An 18,864-nucleotide genomic window follows, 5' to 3' on the forward strand; every position below is an offset into this window, starting at 1 on the left:
TCTAATTACATTAAAAAACAGGGTGGAAATCTTTCTCTGTAAATGTCCAAAATTGTTCATCAGATGTATTTATACAGCGCAACATTAATCCGTAACGATATCACAGTGCAAAGGAGAGCACATACAAAGTGAGAGAGGGGTTCTGGAGGGGCGTCTCTAGCTTGCTAGTCAGATCTTGGGAAACGGATGCGGTTTTAATTTTTTCCTGAAAACCAGGTAGTCGTTGGTAAGCTGAAGTTCTAATGGAAGTTTATTCCAGTGGGTCACTGCTAGGTGTGAAAAGGAACGACCCCGCCCTTCTTCATGTGTTTAGTTTTGGCCCGTCCCTGGTGGCGTGACCTCAAGTCCCTTCTGGGTACATAAAATTAAACTCTTATCCTGAAGAATTCAGGGGCCAAGATGGTGCAAGACTTTGTGCGCATGGCTTAGAAGTTTAAATATAGCCCTTCGACGCACAGGGAGCCAATGGAGCATCTTCATACATTCTGATGCTGAGCTGTACTTTCTTTTATTGCATACCAGCTTGGCAGCCGCATTCTCACTAGATTGAGAAATCCTCAAATCCACTTAATAACAGAACAGTTTCCAAGGTTGGAAAACAGCCTTGCATATGTCCTAACCAGACACACTCGAGACACTCACAAGTCGACTATCAGGACAGAGGTATTAGGCAAGTATTTCAGAAGTAGTACAAACCACAAAGATCTGTTTGCCACTATTGAAAATCAGAAATGTTCACTGTTATCCAAACCCTCTCTCTAGGCAATGTGCTGTGAATAGAGTGGGCAGGGATATTTCCCTCCCTCCTCACCCACTTATTCATTACGTGCCGCTGAAGATATGTATGGCAAGCTCCAGTGACCAAGATCTTTGCGGCACCCATATGGGCAAAACAACCTTGGTCAACGTAACTATTAGAAAAGACTGCTTAGCAGTATTGCAAACTTCCACATCTGCCAAACTTAGTAACTTAGTCTTAGAGTTTGAGAATTTCAAGTTACCTCAGGAATGTATAAATGTTCCCAAAGAAGTTAGTAGTCTTACAAGATGTGCTTGTTATGCTGTGAGATGGAAATGGTTTTCAAATTACTGTAAATCTCGATCTACCAATTATTTGCTGTTTTTTTCATAAGACATTTGAAATATCTGCTTGCACTACCACATTGGATTAACCTACAGTTTTATTTGAGCGTGTTTAATGGTAATAGACACACACTTTCAAAACAGATAGTTCTGATAGAGACTTCTAAATGTAGATTACTCACCTTTTAGGTCTCGCGACCTATCAATGCGCGCAAGCGCATTGAGCGGAGCGAGAATTCAAGTGCTCAAAAAACTCGTGAAACCAAGGGTTTCGTTCGTGCGGTTTTCTTTGAGTTTACGTGAATCACGTGACCAAACAAGCACGCGCATCAGCCTCCCTCCCTCCTAATTGCATTTTTTCACGGCCGCACAGCACATCAAAGGGCTTCTCCCAGCGTGTGCTGTGCGGCTTCTCCTCCCCGAATTATTCATGGCTGGCCGGTGGCCAGCCGTACTTTCAGTTAGCTCACAGCCTCTCGTTCCTTAACCCAATAACACTTCATCTATCCCAGCCCTCTCTATTCATCCCTCGAACAAGTTCCTTTGTGCCAGAAATCCTCAACTAACGTTACCATCGAAATGTTAATCAAATTTACCATAAAGGACGCACGTAACGCTTTCCCTCCGAGCAGCGGGCTTAGCCTAATATCCAATTAACCGCTGGATGGAACTGTTTGCTTTAATTCGTCCTCTTACTTTCACAACTTTCTCAAAATTGTTTTATTCAGAGCTTCACGCTGGCTGCACGCATTAATTTCCCCTTTGAAGAGTGGCTTCAATGTTTAACACGCGTCCGTATTTGTTTTCAAAATGCAGCGTTTCTATCAACTGCCTCGCCCTTGACTTCACGAGCGCTTGGCTTTATTCACTTCGAAAGAGCAGTCTTCACTCTGCCTCACGCTTGACCACACGCGCGCCTCTCTGTTTATCTTCAAAGGACAGCTGTAGTTTAATGTGCCTCGCGCTTGGTTGCATATGCGCTAAACTCAAAGGTTTCAACCTTTCACAGCATCGCGCAGCCTTTCGCCTCATTTAAAGTCCAACTCGGCATCACGCAGCCTTTCGCCTCATTTAAAGTCCAACTTGAACAAGTACCGGGCTACTTACCATAAAGCGCCTCAAGCCCCATCAACGGTGGTGAAGCTCTATGCAACGCATTTACTATAAAATAAGTTACCATCCGCGGGATCCGAACCCGTGACCCGCAAGACACCCCCAGCTCTGTAGCAGGGCAGGGAATTGACCACGAGCCACGTGACAGACAACCTGTGACGTGCAGCGCACACGCAGACCACTGCAGCTGGAGGTGCATTAACCACCCAGGGTAACTCACAACAACCACGAGAGCGAGCAGTTTATAGTCTCTCTCTCTGCCCCCCTTCTTTCTCTTCTCCCCCTCTCTCTCTTCTCCCCCTCTCTCTGTCTCTCCCTCTCCTCCGCTCTCCCTTTCTCTCTCCCTTTCTCTCTTCTCCCCTTCCCTCTCTCTTTCTTTGTCTCTTTCTCTCCTCTTTTTCTCTCGCCCCCCTCTCTCTTTCTCTCTCTCTCTCTCTCTCTCTCTCTCTCTCTCTCTCTCTCTCTCTCTCTCTCTCTCTCCCCCCCCCCCCCCCCCCCCCCGACCCTGTATCCGCCTGAGGACGAGTGCACAAACACATACTTCTGATACATGTACACGCTTCAAAGTGAAATGCAAATAAACAACATCGTTTTGAGGACCAGCAAATCCAATGCCATGCACAAAGAGTGGCGTGCAGGCACACGCCAACATACACAACACATCTACAGATGCACTGGCACTAGCCATGCACTGGCGTTGCCAATAGGTTTCGCATTTGGAAAGTTGGAGCTATTGGTTTTGTAAATGACATTTTATATTTATATATTGTTATTGACAATGCCAATAACGATATATAAATATAAAATGTCATTTACAAAACCAATAGCTCCAACTTTCCTACTGCGAGACCTATTGGCAACGCCAGTGCTTGTTTAATATTCCCTCTGTGTCAGACTGAATCCGGAACCTTTTCAGTAGTGCCTCGGTGTGCTGGAAGGTGACACTGTGTTTCTCCGCACTGACACCGTTCCCGAAATGATGCGCGGGCCTATATAGGCACCACTCCTGGGTGCTGACATCAATTCCTTTCTTTCCGCACCACCAGACACAGGTCTGGAACTCCCTTTTACCTCACAAAGACACTTATCTCTATATTTTCCATATATGTTCTCTATTGTGCAAGGGATTTCACCCCCTAAAACAACAACTTTCAAGCCCTGTAGGGACTGTCACAAACAAATGTCTGCGACGGATCTTCATCGGGTGTGCTGGGGTGCTTGGGGTTGAGCCACACAGGGCCTTAGGGCCAGATTTCGATCTCGGTGGACAGGTTACTCTGTCACAACGGTGACGGATATCCCATCCGCCAAAATATAAATCTCATAGGATATATTGGGATTTCTATTTCGGCAGATGGGATATCCGTCCCTGTTGTAACGGAGTACCCCATCCACTGAGAAATAAATCAGGCCATTAGTCTTTTGACTATGAGCGAAAATTTTACAGCAGCTACTTGGACTTTCATATTGAAAACAATTGTTCCTGTTCAACTGAACAGTAACCCTGTAGGTCAGCGTCTCTGAGGAATGTGTCTGGCTGTATGGTAGTTCCCTTTACCTGTATTGACTTGCTCATGCAGATGTTTCTTTCCTCCAGCTAGAATAAGTGTGCTATTCTTTTTTTAATCTAATTTACTCTTTTTAATGTAAATGTGATTTTTCTTTCTGAAAAGAGAAACTGCCTATCTGCAGCAATGGATTATGTATGAACTGATAAAGCATGTTTTATAAAAGTGTTCTGTGATCCTCTGCATAGGTGGAGATGTTTAGTGTTTCACAAGATCAACTATTTCCACACCACCTGGGACAAAAGCTCCCCAAAATATTGAGTGGGCCTCATTGTGTAACTTTTGTAGGAAGGTGCAGTCATGATGGGTATTGAGTGGTCAATAATGGATATAAGAGGGACAGAATGTGCTACAGAGGTGCCATTGGAAGGTGAGCAAGATGATACAGAGTAGTTTAATGCTTTCAGACCGATCACTCTACAGTCAACCAAACCGGCTATAAACAGTTTGACCTCTCATTCTTCAAAGTCTGTTTCCATAGAAAAGCTCCATCTCTAAAATATATTTTTTGTGATTTTACAGCCCAAACTTCTACATCCTTGATGAGCCGACAAATCACTTGGACATGGAGACAATTGAGGCACTGGGAAAGGGGCTGAATAAATTCAAGGTAAATGTGGCCATTGTGTTCTCTACTACTACTACTACTACTACTGATGAATTATTAAATGTAACATAATTCACTGTCTCCATGCTGTACGTTTACCAAGTCATGGTAAATGTCCCAATCAATACTCTCTGCCCTTGAACCTTAATCAAGTAGGCATCTCTCTGCTACATAGAGGTTTTGAATGTCTTGCAGGCCCCTATAAGTCCTTGTATTTTAAATCTTTCTTGAGAATACTTGTGATGAGTTAAAAGAAGTATGTGTTGCCTCTGCTGATGCTTTCACTTTGTAAAAAAAAAAAAAAAAAAGGTCAGGGAAGAGTGAAACTGAAGGTGGTGGTGAATTTGTTTCTGCTGCCAGTCTCCCCCCACGTGTTTTTTGCTCCTTTTCCATCCCTTTCTTTCCCAACACCCCATTCTTCTTGTGTTTCTCTACTAGTCTTACAAAACTGCTAACATGACAGAAACCTAGTACTTTACTATTAAATATGGTAAACTTGCTCCTACTTCATCCAGCCAACCTTCAGGGTTTCGTGTAGCTTGGCTGTCTCAAACTCTCCTTCTGGGAAGGACTGGGATGTGGGACACCCTATGTCTTTCCAGCGACAGGAAGTCAAGTGGTGTCAGTTCCTGGTATGAAGTGTGAGCATGCCATAGCTCCATGTACTGTACTACTCCTCCCCTCCCACCCCCCACCCTTTCGAACTTCAGCTATATGGACAATGTCTGCAGGACACTTTGGTCCCAGTAAATGTTGAATGCAGCGGTAGATTTCTCATTGGAGAGGCCAATGATATGCACTTCAGTATCTCTTCTAATCAGTCTGCATTCAGGGGTCTGATAGGAGAGAGAACCAAGTACACATTTACTTCATTGCCATCTGCACATGAAAACTCCCAGAGAGTGCAGCAAGTCTGACCTACCCACCTGGTCAAGATCCCAGCCCCTAGAGCTCACAGTAAAGGAACATACACGTTTGCAAAAAGACTCGCATGTGTTTGTTTGTTAAAAATTTGACATCTGATTGTGACGCAAGCCGCCACCTCTCTAGGCAGTTACAATTTATCTTGAATAGCAGCCCTTGCCACGTTCCGGAGTGGACATCTTCTCCTTCTATCCTTTATTACATGAGATCAAATATCCTTAGACATTTTTATTGGGTGGGTTGGTGGGGAAAAGTGTAAACTGGTCAGGTCTTTGGGATTGTGTGTTTTTTCCAAAGCATGATTTACATAAAACATGAAGAGAAACTCCTAACTAATGGTCAGCACTGCCCAATATGTCATTAATTGATGTATGCCAACCAACATTACCAATAGTTTCCTTTAAAATGGCACTCTTTGAGCATTCCTACCACCCTAGATGATGCTTAAGTGATGTAGTACAGCTCCCTTGTTTCACCCATCAAGCACCAAGAATATTGAACCTCGTCCTCATTAAAGATGAAGCATTTACCTTATCTAGAGACTTATACTTTCATATTATTGATAGCACCACTTCACAAGCCAAATCGGGTCTACAATGGAAACCTCAATCATTAGGGTAGTGGCTCCCGAATTACTAAAAGCACAGCAAGATCATAACATTGGTAGATTGTGCTCCATACAAATGCCAATATCATTTGCTTTATTTAACAAATGTCCTTCCTGTGGGAAGAAAGTGGCAAAATCATACCCACACTCTGTGTGCATTGTGTATACCATTGTCACACAATTCAGAGAAATGTTATTACTGTCAGCAATTCTCCCGAAGAACTTTGACAGAGAGAAGATAAGACTGCATGCCATATTGGAGAGATGAAAAGAACATTCTCAAAGTGGTCTTGAGAGCAATCCTGCCATCAAAGAGTCCTCCTCTCAGGAAAGACACGGTAAATGTCATCGATCGGCTTCTCCAGCATCCAAAAGGAAGCAAATTCCTGATTGTTCACCGTCGAGATCGATGTCGGAATAGCAAGCAAGGCATGCAGCGACATCGAGGGACAGATCGCCTTCGAAGCGGCAAGAGCCTCCGTCACCGGAAAGTAAGTAGACGTCGAGGCATACAACTTCGGGCTCGAAGTATGTTGGTCTCGAGATACCTAAGTCAAAGTCTGGGTCGATGTAGAGAAAACATCTGTATATGTCGGGACACCGGCCGGCTTCTAGATCGCCCCAGCCGTCACGAAGGTCGGCATAGAGAGGAACGGCGTTGAGGACTCCACCACAGTCCGGTACACAGTTGACATCGAGGGGACCGACGTCGAGGGCATCTTTGCTGAGAGAGTCCCCAAATGCCTCACCGAACAAGAGGTAGACGTCTAAGGTGGCACCATCCATGTCGCTGGCGAGAAGGCATCCTTCGACATCAAGGGAGGAATCCTACAGTCCCATCAGGAGAAGGGGCTAGAAAGGCCAAGATCGACGTTGAAGACCATATGGTCGACGTTGAGGGGAGTGTCCTCTTCGCCTGGCATTAATATTGTGCAGATCACACCAAAGGGATCCCCAGTCCGGGAGAAAAGATTCCTCCTGTCAATCTTTCCCCAAGCTGACTTGAGTGTTTGACACTGGAAGGTTCCACACAGAAGTCCGGGCTCGGATTTCTCACAAATGTACTCTCCATTCAGGGTCTCTGCTGGGCCTCCTCCTACTGCATCCACAAGGGCATCTACTTGCAGGTCCCCAAGGAGAGCTAGGTCTCCATAGGCTCGATGCTCACGATCCAGGACACGGGGACGATCTGGATCTCCTCCTCCTGCCACCCCAAATAGGAGACCGAGGTCCCGTCTTGGTCCACTTCCTCAAGATCTTCTATAAGACTATTCACCAACATTATCTGCGACACCTTCAGCCAGAGTGTCCCCAGTTGATGATATAGGGACATTTAATGAGGTTCTATGCCGGGGTGCCAGAAAACTGAACATTGATAAGTTGGCACTAACCGTTTCTTCTTTAGTCATATTTGAAACCCTGCACCACAGATCCTCGGCGAGGCCTCTACTTCCTTTGGTCCCAGGTCTGCTAGAACCAGCGAGGCAGACTCCGGCTACAGTGGCCTCCGCTTCCCCATGTATTTCTAAAAGTACAGGACCCACTGTTTCTCCAGTCGGATCCTCCTCCAGATTCGGTCATAGTGGCGGCAGCCAAGAAAACACATCCAGCAGCAATATCCTCCACAATCCCGCCGGAAAAGGACAGTAAAAATATGTACTCGCTGGGCAAAAGGATGTGCAACACATCTGCATCAGTAAGGAAGGTGGCTAGTGCCTCGGCGCTTCTGGGGAGGTATGACGGGTCTCTCTGGGACTCTTTGGCCTGATTCACGGAAAAGCTGCCTAAAGAAGATCAGCAAGATTTTCAGGAACTCCTGCAGGAAGGCGGCTTGGTGGTAAACCAGGTCATTAGGGCAGCTGCTGACGCATCAGATCTGGCTACTCCCATGGCATTTTCTCTCGACTCTCAGCCTGGTTGCGTCTCACGGGCTGAGACCTGATGCACAGCGGAGGATTGTAAATCTCCCCTTCAACGGCACGTCTCTTTGGATTTTTCAGATGATATGTCCAAAATTAAAACTGAATTGGACACTGAAAGCCCTTGGACTGGAGAAACGAAAGGAGATTAGATGCAAGTTCCGACCTTACGACCGTGCTCTTTCCAGGAGAGGGTTCAAACCCCTCACTGGTCGACGCAGCATCAACATCAGCCCAGGTGTCACTATCATCAATGAAGGCCTGGTCTAGGATGGGGAGCTGCAAGCCAAGCATCTTCTGCAACTAAACAATTGGCAAAACAATGAGCTATGGCTGCCCCCCATTCCCGTTAACCACTCCGGTGGGGCTGGGGGCGGAGTATTATGTTTCATCTGGATGAGTGGAAGAAAATAACAAAAGACTACTGAATATTGTGCAGAATGGCTATTTGCTCAGATTTAAATCCCCACCTCCATCAGTGCCTCCTCGAGAATGATTCCTCCAAAAATACCACTTGTTGCAAGCGGAGGTGAACAGTCTGCTGCAAAAAGATGACATGGAAACAATCCCTGTTCAGCAACAGAGGAAAGGAATCTATTCTGGTTATTTTCTGGTACAGAAAAGAGGCTCTACCAGAGAGTACCGACTAATACTCTACCTGAGACTTTTAAACAAATTCATCCGCAAAGAAAGATTTTGGATGTTAGCACTGCACGAAATCTTTCTTCAACTGCACCAAGGGGCGTGGATGGGCTCCATAGATCTGCAGGAGGCCTACTTTCATGTACCAGTTTCCAGGAAACATCGGAAATTTCTGCGGTTTCAATTAGCGCTCCAGCACTTCCAGTTCAAGGTTCTCCCGTTTGGGCTCAAATCAGCCCCTGCATGTTTTCGAAATGCATGGCAGTTGTAGGAACATCCCTCCAAGGTTAGGGGCCTACTATGGGTCCTCTTGTGGTGCAAGGGCTCTGGTCAGAGACCGAACAAGAGTATCACATCAACCTCTTAGAACTGAGAGCTGTACCTCTAGCACCCAAATCACTGTTCCCTTCCTTCCAGTCACGTTCCCTGTTGGTTCAAACAGACAATACCACAACAATTATCTGAACAAACCAAGCTTTCTCTCTAGAGTCTCAGACCATCTGGAAATGGCTTCTCACAAGAAATCTGACCATTGTGGTGATTCATCTCCCAGGAACTCTCAACGTCCAGGTAGACGCCCTAAGTATGGACTTTGTCGAAGCTCACAACTGGGTACTAGACGACGTTGCACAGGACATTTTCCACCAATGGGGAGTGCCAGACATTGGCCTGTTTGCAGAGGCGGCTAACGCAAAGTGCCCCGTCTTCACATCCAGGTTTCACCAACCAGGGTCATGGAGGAGTGCGCTTTTGATAAAAAATTTCTCAGACATTACTTTACGCTTTCCCCCCCAATCCCATTATTACCTACTGTGATCAACAAGTTCTACAGGGGCAGGACCAGAATGATACTGATAGCACCAGAATGGCCTCAACAGTGGTGGTACCCGGACATTCTTCAATTATCAGAGGTTCCACACAGGAGGTTACCCTGTCAACCAGACTTGCTATCCAAGAACGAGGGGAAGTTGTTCCACCCCAACCTCTCATCCCTACAATTGACGGCATCGCTCCTGAAGTCCTTCAATTCGGGCACTTAGACTTGTCTTCTGACTGTATGAACATACTTAAAGAAGCCAGAAGACCTTCCACCAGCAAATCGTACGCTTTCAAATGGAAGCGATTTTACTTATGGTGCATGAACAATGGTTATGATCCCGTTCCGGGTCAAGAGCAAATGATTTTACAGTATTTGCTGTACCTGGCCTTCAATTTTCCTCTATAAAGGTCCATCTAGCAGCTATCACAGCATACAGAAAGTCTCCTATGCAGGTTTCCTTTTTTTAAATTCCTGTGATGAAAGATTTGGGGTTGAAAAAGGTCTACCCACCGATCAGAGCTCCATCTCCACCTTGGGAGCTCAACATAGTTCTGGCTTGATTGATGGGTGCTCCATTTGAACCTATTCACAGAGCCTGTCTACAGCATGTGTCATGGAAGACCGCTTTTTTAGTGGCCATCACCTCTGCGCGCAGAGTGAGTGAGATTCAGGCTTTGTACTGTAAATCTCATGCGAACAGAGTGGTTCTTAGAACCCATCTGAGTTTCCTACCTAAAGTGGTCTCCGATTTCCATATTAATCATGCCATCACTCTGCCTACATTTTTTCCTAACCCGTTGAACCCTCCAGAGAGGTCCATTCATTCACTAGACGTCAAGAGGGTCCTGAAATTCTACTTAGACAAAACCAAGGCGTTGAGAAAATCAGACCGCCTGTTTGTAATCTATGGTTCCATAAATATGGTTGTGCAACTTCCAAATGGTCCATCTCTAGGTGGATAGTTCCCTGTATCTCTTTGTCTTACCAACTAGCCAACAAAGCCCACCCGGGCAACCCAAAGGCTCATTCTACCAGGGGAAAGGTATCGACCACTGCTGTCCTTAGAAATGTACAGATTGCAGAGATTTGTAGAGCAGCCACATTGCGATCAGTGCACACTTTCACTTGCCATTACTGTTTGGACTCTGACACACAGGCAGATGCTCAGTTTGGGCAAGCCTCGCTAAGAAATTTGTTTGGATAATTAATCCTTAAAGTTTTATCTTTGCTGTACTTATGCTGTTGCTCGTCCGCGGGAAAGTGGGCATGGGCTTGCTATTCTACTTGGTGCTTATGACTATTGATGAGTATCGCTGGAAGAGAAGGATAAGTTACTTACCTGTAATCCTAGTTCTCTTCCAGGGGTATACTCGTCAGTCATAAGCAACCCTCCTGGACAAGTATTGACAGCATAGTAGCCTTTTGCACCTTTATGTCCTGGTTCCTATAGGGGAGTACACCGTAAAAAAAAAAAAGAACTGACCTGTCACCTGTGGTGCATGATTGGAACAGGGGGCTCCAGGAGGTCTTGAAGGCACAGTGTCTAGGGGCTTGGATGTCTTAAATGCAAGGTGGCAAGTTTTTTTTTGTATTGTGATGTTTTTTCATCTATGCAGGCTATGGGCAAATTGCCTGCTGTTGTTTTCTCTGAAAATAAAGGGCTGTTTTGGAACACTATTAGAGAATATGTTCTCTATTACAGTATTTATATGCAAAATTATTTTCCTTAATGAGAAACCCATGTCATTTTGGCATATTAGCCTATTTAAGGTATAATAGGATGCATGTTTATATATGTATGTTTTGGATGTACTCCGTACTCTAGCTAAAACATACACATATATATGTATTTTTGTATATGCTCCAGGGTCCTGCATGTGGGCAGTGATAATTCAGTGCGTATGACTTTGGTGAATATACCCCTGGAAGAGAACTAGGATTACAGGTAAGTAACTTATCCTTGCTGGGTCCACCCCGCACCGGACATGACATGACGTTGAGTCCACTGATGTCCGTTCCTTTCAATTAGTGCCTGCTGACTAGGACCAGAGGCTCTTGAATCCTTTCACTCTAGATATTAATTTCCCTCAAAATTTCTGCAGTGTGCAGACAATGATGACTCCTAAAACAACTGGGTTAAACCATTTAGTGAGTGTCACCAGCAGATATCAGTGACAGACACCCATGACATCAGTCATTGGTGCCTAAGCTCCAAACACGACTGCATTGTCTGTGCTGTGCAAAAGTTAACAAAATGCTTTCCATGACCAAGAGGTCAAACTTGCTGTTGCCAAATTCCCACGGTCTAGGTCTGAGGTCACAGGCCTCAGGTAAATCGAAGAAATCCCGCAAGAAATCTAACCATCGGTCTCCTTCATTCCGCAACAGAGTGGCGAGACTCCACTAGTACGTCTAGGCTGTGGAGTCATCTACCCCTTCCCCCACTCATCTGATGCTAGTCTCTGTTTGGTTTCATCCTTAATGGAAATCGATGCCAGAGCAACACAAACCGCTGAATTCAGCTATGGACCACATTTTCAGTGCCACATCAGATCCCTCTGGAGAACTTTCGGCAGGGACCCACAGATTTTTTTTTGGGGGGGGGGGGGGGGCAGGACTTCCTCTGTCCCCCGTCAGCAGATCCATCCACGTCGACTGCCACCCTCGACCTTGCTTTAGGCAGTCTTTGTCCTAGACTATTTGACTATTCCCAATGCCTTGCACAACACATTCAGCACCATGACCAACGCTCAAATAGGCACCTCTCTCGAGGTCACCAGTGCTGGGATGTGATTGTACTCTCGGAATCTGAGACACTCGCTCTACCAGTCAGGCCTACACCATATGGCCATTCTGAACCAAATTATGCCCCCATTTTGAATTGGGCAATCTTGACGAGGATGACAACTAAGTATATGATGGAGGCAATATCTTTGACCTCCAGGATGCCAGCGGGCTAGACCGCATGCCCAGACATTGGCCTCTTCTCACCAAACCGTGCCATGGCTACAGAAGATTCTGCATCTTATGCAACAGTGAGTTGAAGGGCTGCTGAGACGCTGGACCACATCCTGCCAATGCAGGAAATCGAAACTGCTCTTCTAACCGAGGTTCTTAACCCTGCACAATCTACTCTTGAGCCACCATGTTAGGAGGATTTTTACAATGAAGTGTTGCTGTCTGACAAAGAAGCCTGCATAGACCAATTCCACCTCTGACCATATGACTAATATAGATTGACCCAGCTGTTGCACGGAATGAGTTCTAGAGAAGGCCAATAGAAAAGACACTGATCGAACATATGTTCTATAATTTAAAAAAAACACAGCAAAAAAAACAATCACCCACAGAACAACCCACCACTTATGTCAGCCTGGAATACAGATCTGGGTCTAGAGGTATCATATGACACTAAGGGAGAAGGGGTGTTGACCAGGGAGTTGAACTTTTACATTTGTGTACTACACAAGGAAAATGCTTATCAACTCCTTACCACATGGCACCTTACCCCACCTGACTGAAAGCAGTAATTGGCGGTTCTGACCTCTGTTGGAGAGGATGTGGTAAGAGGGGAGACATGCTTTACATGTGGTAGGTCCTGTCCAAAGGTACGCGCCTACTGGCAGGAGGGAAGCCAGATGATGGAGGCAGCTATTGGAGTGAAACTCCTAATGGATCCTCTTGTCCTGGGGCGGGCGGTGGCCCCAAGCGAGAATTCTTTATATCCAATAACAGCCCCAGCAGGTAAACGCACGACTTCGCTACAGCTGACAAGTTGCTTTGGGGCTCCAGGCACGGGTGGTTCTCCTCCGGGGCTTATATACTAACCTGCTATATTGAAGATCATGAAATGTAATTTTGTACAAGAAGTAATGGTTTATGTATCATCACTGCAACTTAAATTGGAATCACCAATGATAATGAAGATGTATGCAATATTACCTGTGGCCATCAATAAAAGTTTTTTTTTTTAAAAAGAAAACCAAAAACAGATCTTGGACGGACAAGATGTAGCAAAATATTTGATCAAGTCTGGACATCACAGACTGTCTGTGAAGGGCAGTCTGCACCTACGTGGTGCTTAAATGCCATGCCTAGATTTCTCCCACAGGCTTTTCTGCGGATTTCCAACTGTTTTAGTTCCGTCAGCTCAGTAACACCGCACCAGTCGATTCTTCAGTAGGGGCTGCCTGCAGAGACAGTAGCTGCCTCAGCACTAACAGGCCACTCCTTTCAAGATTGTGGCCAGGAATCATGCCAACAGCGTCCAGACTCCAGCCCCTTCCCCTGCAGCCACTGGAAAACCGCTTTAACTTGTCCTCTGCAGCACACCATCAGCCAGTATGGGGGTCACATCACTTTCCACCTCCACTGCTGGAGGAGCATCAAGTCCAATCAATGGATGGGCCAGATCATGTAGGATGGTTGCTTTCTACACTTTGTCCTACACCCCAGATATGCCACCTGCCCCACACCACCTGGAGGACCGCTTGTTCATACAGCATGAAGAAGTTCAAATTCTATTGGCCAACTGAGCAATACCGAGGGTGCCATAATCCAAAATCAGGACTGGTTGTTACTCCCGTTACTTTCTGGTGACAAAGCAGGATCGGGGGACCTCTGCCCTATCCTAATCCTTCACCGTTTCAATGTCTTCTTCTGGAAAGACAATTTCAAAATTCTGACTCTGGGCCAAGTTCCATCTGCCCTGGATCCAGGAGACTGGATGGTAACGCTGGATTGCAGGGAAATATTTTCACATCCCCCTCCTGCAGTCCCACAGATTCAACGTTGCATATGGTTTGAGGTATGCCAAGAGCACTTTCAGTTCACCGTGCTCTTCCTTTGCCTTACTAGTGCACTTCAGGTGTTAGCAATGGTGACAATTCATCTGCGGAAGTTGGAAATACCATGTTCACGTCAACATCATTGGGGTTTTCTATTATGGCAGTTATACTCTGGCACAGGGCATATTCCACCAATGAGAGAACACCTGCTCAATCTATTCGCCACCACAGAGAATGCGTAGTGTCCTACCGTTTGTACATTGGAGTTCCCAAGGCAGTCCTCCCTTGGAAATGCCTTTTTCCTACACTGGAGTGTAGGATTTCGGTACACCTTTTTGCCCTTTCCTCTCCTGCCCAGAATACTGAAAAAGATCAAGGGAGACCGGGCCAAGTCATCCTAGTGGCTCCGGACTCGGCGAGGAGAGTGTAGTACCTGGTACTTGTGGACATGAGCATTTATCCTCCGATCTGGCTGCCTCTTTCGGAGAACCTCCTGTCGCAGCAGCAGAGATGAGCCCTGTACCTGAGCCTACACAATCTACACCTCCATGTGTGGAGATTGAGTAGTAACAGTGGACGGCTTTCTATCAAATCCATGTATGCAGGACGCTGGGAGAAGTTTTTTGTCTGGTGCTCTTCCCAATAGATACAACCCATGAAAGTGCAGTTTGCGAATGTTCTTCCATCATTTTGTCTTTGGGCCAGCAAGGTCTTGCTGTGGCAACATTTAAATGTTACCGCTTTGCCCTTTTTGCGTTTAACTGACCAGCCATTTCTCTTCAAGTCACCTTTTCCGATGAGTTTTGTTTTTAAGGCGCTGGGTCATATATTTCCACCAACTCCATTCATCATGGTGCAGTGTGACCTGAATTTGGTGCTCATCTAATTGTTGTGCACTTCCCTCAAACCAATGCACAGTTGCTCTCTTTTTCTTATCAACAAGAAAGCATTCCTCATTGCCTTAACATTGGACAAGCAAGTGTGCAAACTCCAGGTATTGTCCATGGTTCCCTTATATACATCTTTCTTTCTGGACAGATTAGTCCTCCGGACAAAAATGACATTCCTGCCATAGGAGTCCTGCTCTTCCTCATAGGCCAATCCATCCCCTTGTCAGATTTCCATGCACTGCTTTACCCCTCCAACGGAAAGGAACAGCTTCTTCACCTGGACACTAAATAGGCACTTAGCTACCATGTGGACTGAACTTGAGATTACCAACAAGGCGAACAACTTGTCTTCGCTTTCCCTGTGGCTAAGAAAAGCAAAACGGTGCAAAGGAGGCCCATATCAACATGGACTGTATTATGCTTCAAGATCTGCTATGGGCTAGCTACAGTGTTCTAGTCATTGACGTTTGCCAGTCTGCTACGTGGGCGTCCCTCCTCACATTACCAAAACATTACTTGCAGGATGGGCATTTCTTGCAATCTGTCCTGCAGAATTTTCTGGTCTGAGCTGTCCACCAACACACAGGGGTAGTACAGCTTGGGTATCTGTTCACAAGGTGAAGAATCTGCAGTTAGGCGTTTCTATGAGAAGAACAAGTTACTTACCTTTTTTAACTCCATTTCTGGTAGTGACTTGGTCTTCCTGCAGATTCTTTACCGACCCACCCTCCTCCTCATTGTGGGACTCATGTAGTCAAATAATAAGATTCCACCCTAACGTCTGCAGACTGCCATAGTGATTTAAATGGCTCCACGTCTGTCAGCAGGGATAGATATCTGAAGGAAACTTCTGTCAGCGCGCAAACATATAGTGGCCCCCGTGTCATGTCTGGGGTGAGACCCGATGTCACCTGTCGACATGCGCAGGAATTGCTACGAACATTTTTAGATCCAGTCTGCTACCTGGGAAATTCACAAGCTAAGGAATCTGCGGTTGAATTGTCTCTACCAGAAAAGGGGTTACCAAAGGTAAGTAACTTGTTCTTTAAGATGTAGCAAAATGCTCTGCCCACTGAGAGTGCCATGTAGCCTCTGTCCATTGCTTAAACATGACTCCACATCCGTCTTCCAATCCTTTTAACGTGCAGCATTTTCTCTGTCTTCTTCCAGGGTGGCGTCATCCTGGTATCCCACGATGAGCGTTTCATCCGCCTGGTGTGTCAAGAGCTATGGGTGTGTGAGAAGGGCGGTGTTACAAGGATAGATGGTGGCTTTGACGAGTACCGCAACATCCTCCAGGAGCAGTTCCGAAAGGAAGGCTTTTTATAGGACTGCGTCATAACTGGATCTAACAAGGCAGCCACACACAGAAGGACAGTGGGACATTCAGTTTTTGTATTTGTGGAAGAAAAGCTGTCCAAGCCTGCACATCACTGCATTGCGGGACTCCTAAGAAGGATCTGATTTGGATGCTGGGGTTCAAAGGCCTCTGTCAGACGCATAAGCTAAGGGTTCTTTGGGATCTGATTAACACATCCCTCGGCTTTCTCTGACGTAACATTGCTTAAGCCCACAGCTCCAAGGAATGGAATCAAGATGTCGCATTTAGCTGGCCAGCCATGTACAGTGACACTAGGCTTCAGACTTGCATCTGGAGGAAGACAGCTGGTGTGTGCTCTGGATTTGTCTGGCTTCACTTATGGAGGCCATGGTAACTCTTGAAATTTATATGCAGGAACCTGTATGGAGTTTGAGAGATATTGTGACATTGTGACCCCTGTTCATTTGTGTGTGTATGGAAACTAATTTGACATCTGACAAGATTGCGACTGTGGGACAAGGCCTTTTATGGTATAAAACAATTTTTCATTCCTTAATCTAAGTTTGAAAAACTGTTTTTTTCCTTTGTAAATTGCCAAAGTAAAAACTGTACAGAAATCTTTGGAAAAAGAAGTGTCGAACAGGAGTGAGTTTTGGCCATGTCTGACATGCCCAACTTTCTTTTTGTTGACAGTATTTTTTGTGCCCTTCTTGTTGCAGACAAATTAAAAATGCATCTGCTTTTTAAGTGATGAGAAAAATAGTACTTTACTGTGCAGAAATGTTTACATCTTACCTGTTTATGGTTATGGGTACATTGAAAGGTGCAAATAACCCCGCCCTCCTGTATAACTGACATGCGGTTTGGCCCTTGGCACCTTCTCATCAGTCGTTGGATCAGCATTGTACACTTCTCTCCCTACTCTACAAAACTGTCCAGAGCTGTTTCATCCATGCCTAGTGTTTCTGCACTTTTCTCAGATCGAGCAAGTCTCCCTAACTTTATAATGAGACTCCCCAATATGCAGTCAACTATCTTGGTTCATTAAGTCTCAATACAGGTGACTCACAATGGATTTCACAATCAGTTGAATACCACACCGCCTCATTGTCGGAGACCTTGCATCCATGCTATATTAAATAAAAAATAAAATTACACAACTGAATTAATTTATTACATCCTAAAGAACAGCCATCAGTAAACTGAATCTGAACCTGTAAATAAAAATTATATAGTGTTGTGTAACATTTTTGTACTGGAATGTTATTTTTATGAAACTTTTTGAATTTATTGTAATAGAAAATCGAACATAGAGGGCAGCCCTCAATATTCTGAGCACAAAAGAGATACCCCGGTTCCCTCTAACCCCCATCTTATCACCTACTATCTGAAAGAGACTATTAGTTATAGGTACCTTACCTTAGAATTACCCTTGGGCGTCAGACTGGATCCAGAGATTTTTTCTTTAGCAGTACCCCTGCGCATCTGTTGGTGGCGTCGGTCGACTCCACGTCTGTCAATGGCATCGTATTAGCCGGAATGATGTTGCGGTGTCTACTTAGACGCCACCCTTGCACGCGTACGTCAGTTCTTTCTTTTTACGCGCCAGCCAGTGCAGATCCGGAGTGAGCAGTACCCTTAGTCATTTTTTGACTTTTGTTGACTTTTTTTTCCGAGGAGTTTGACTACTGATGCACGGAGAAATATCCCATCGACGGACCGGCTTCAAGCCTAGTGACTCCTGTCACAAGCTGATATCAGTCACGGACCCACTGCTCGTGTGCCTTTGGTGCCTGGAGCACGACCAGACCCAAAGTCATGCTCCAACTGTCTGGCCATCAACCCGAAGTCTTTGTGGGAGCGGTACCGAAAGCCTCTGGAGGCCCGACAGTCAGCTCCACGCCGCTCAAGGTCCGCGTCAAGAGGGTGGTCGCGTGACCGGTCGCAGAGTCACCACCATCACTCTTCATTGAAGTCTTCGGGTAAGTCTGAGCACAAGAAATCGAAGAAGTACCGTCACTCTTCGCGTTCTCTCTGTCCGTCGGCCGAAACGGGACGCGGAAGATCACTGTCCTTCGGCTCCGCCCGCAGAGCCTACTGGGACGGCTCCGAGCTTCCCTCGCTTTCCGGGAGCAGGAACATCCCCTGCACATCTTAGTCAGTTTTACGAAGCTCTCCACTCCATCTTTGGTCAGTGCGACTCTGCTGGCACGCCTTTGGGCCCCGCGGACTCGGTTGGGGGCTCTAGGCTTCGACGCTGGTGGCACTGGCCCTGGCGCCGCAGGGATCCAGGCTTGGATCTGGTTCGGTGCCGGTTGACCTCACAACACCTCCTCCGCCACTGATACCACTGACGATGCCTCCGCCACTTCCGACGGCGGTTGTGTTCCCGACCGGGGTTGGCCCTGGCCTCCCCTTGTCTTGGACACAGAGCTGGACCGACGCGACCAGTACTTTTGTACCACTGTTCTCCCTATTGTTCTCTATCGCCCTGAGTGGCAGCCAGAGGAAGGTGAGGAGGACTGAAAGGGGTCCGTTGACCCTTTGGCAGATCAACCTGAGGAGTTTGGGGAAGCCAGTGGT

The 18,864-nt window shown here is 46.1% G+C and overlaps 1 protein-coding gene across 1 annotated transcript in view; it reads left to right on the top strand.

The window, feature by feature from the left end:
* ABCF3 (ATP binding cassette subfamily F member 3) overlaps nt 1–17,526 on the top strand; it is a 117,459-nt gene extending 99,933 nt beyond the window's left edge. The window contains exons 20-21 of the mRNA XM_078667090.1: nt 4,287–4,374; nt 16,131–17,526. Of these exons, the coding sequence (XP_078523216.1) occupies nt 4,287–4,374; nt 16,131–16,289 (247 nt within the window). The 3' untranslated portion in view covers nt 16,290–17,526. The remainder of the gene's footprint in view (nt 1–4,286; nt 4,375–16,130) is intronic.
* The last annotated feature ends 1,338 nt before the right edge of the window (nt 17,527–18,864 follow it).

This window comes from Lissotriton helveticus, chromosome 11 (genome assembly GCF_964261635.1).
Source record: "Lissotriton helveticus chromosome 11, aLisHel1.1, whole genome shotgun sequence".
NCBI classification, from domain to species: Eukaryota; Metazoa; Chordata; class Amphibia; order Caudata; family Salamandridae; genus Lissotriton; species Lissotriton helveticus.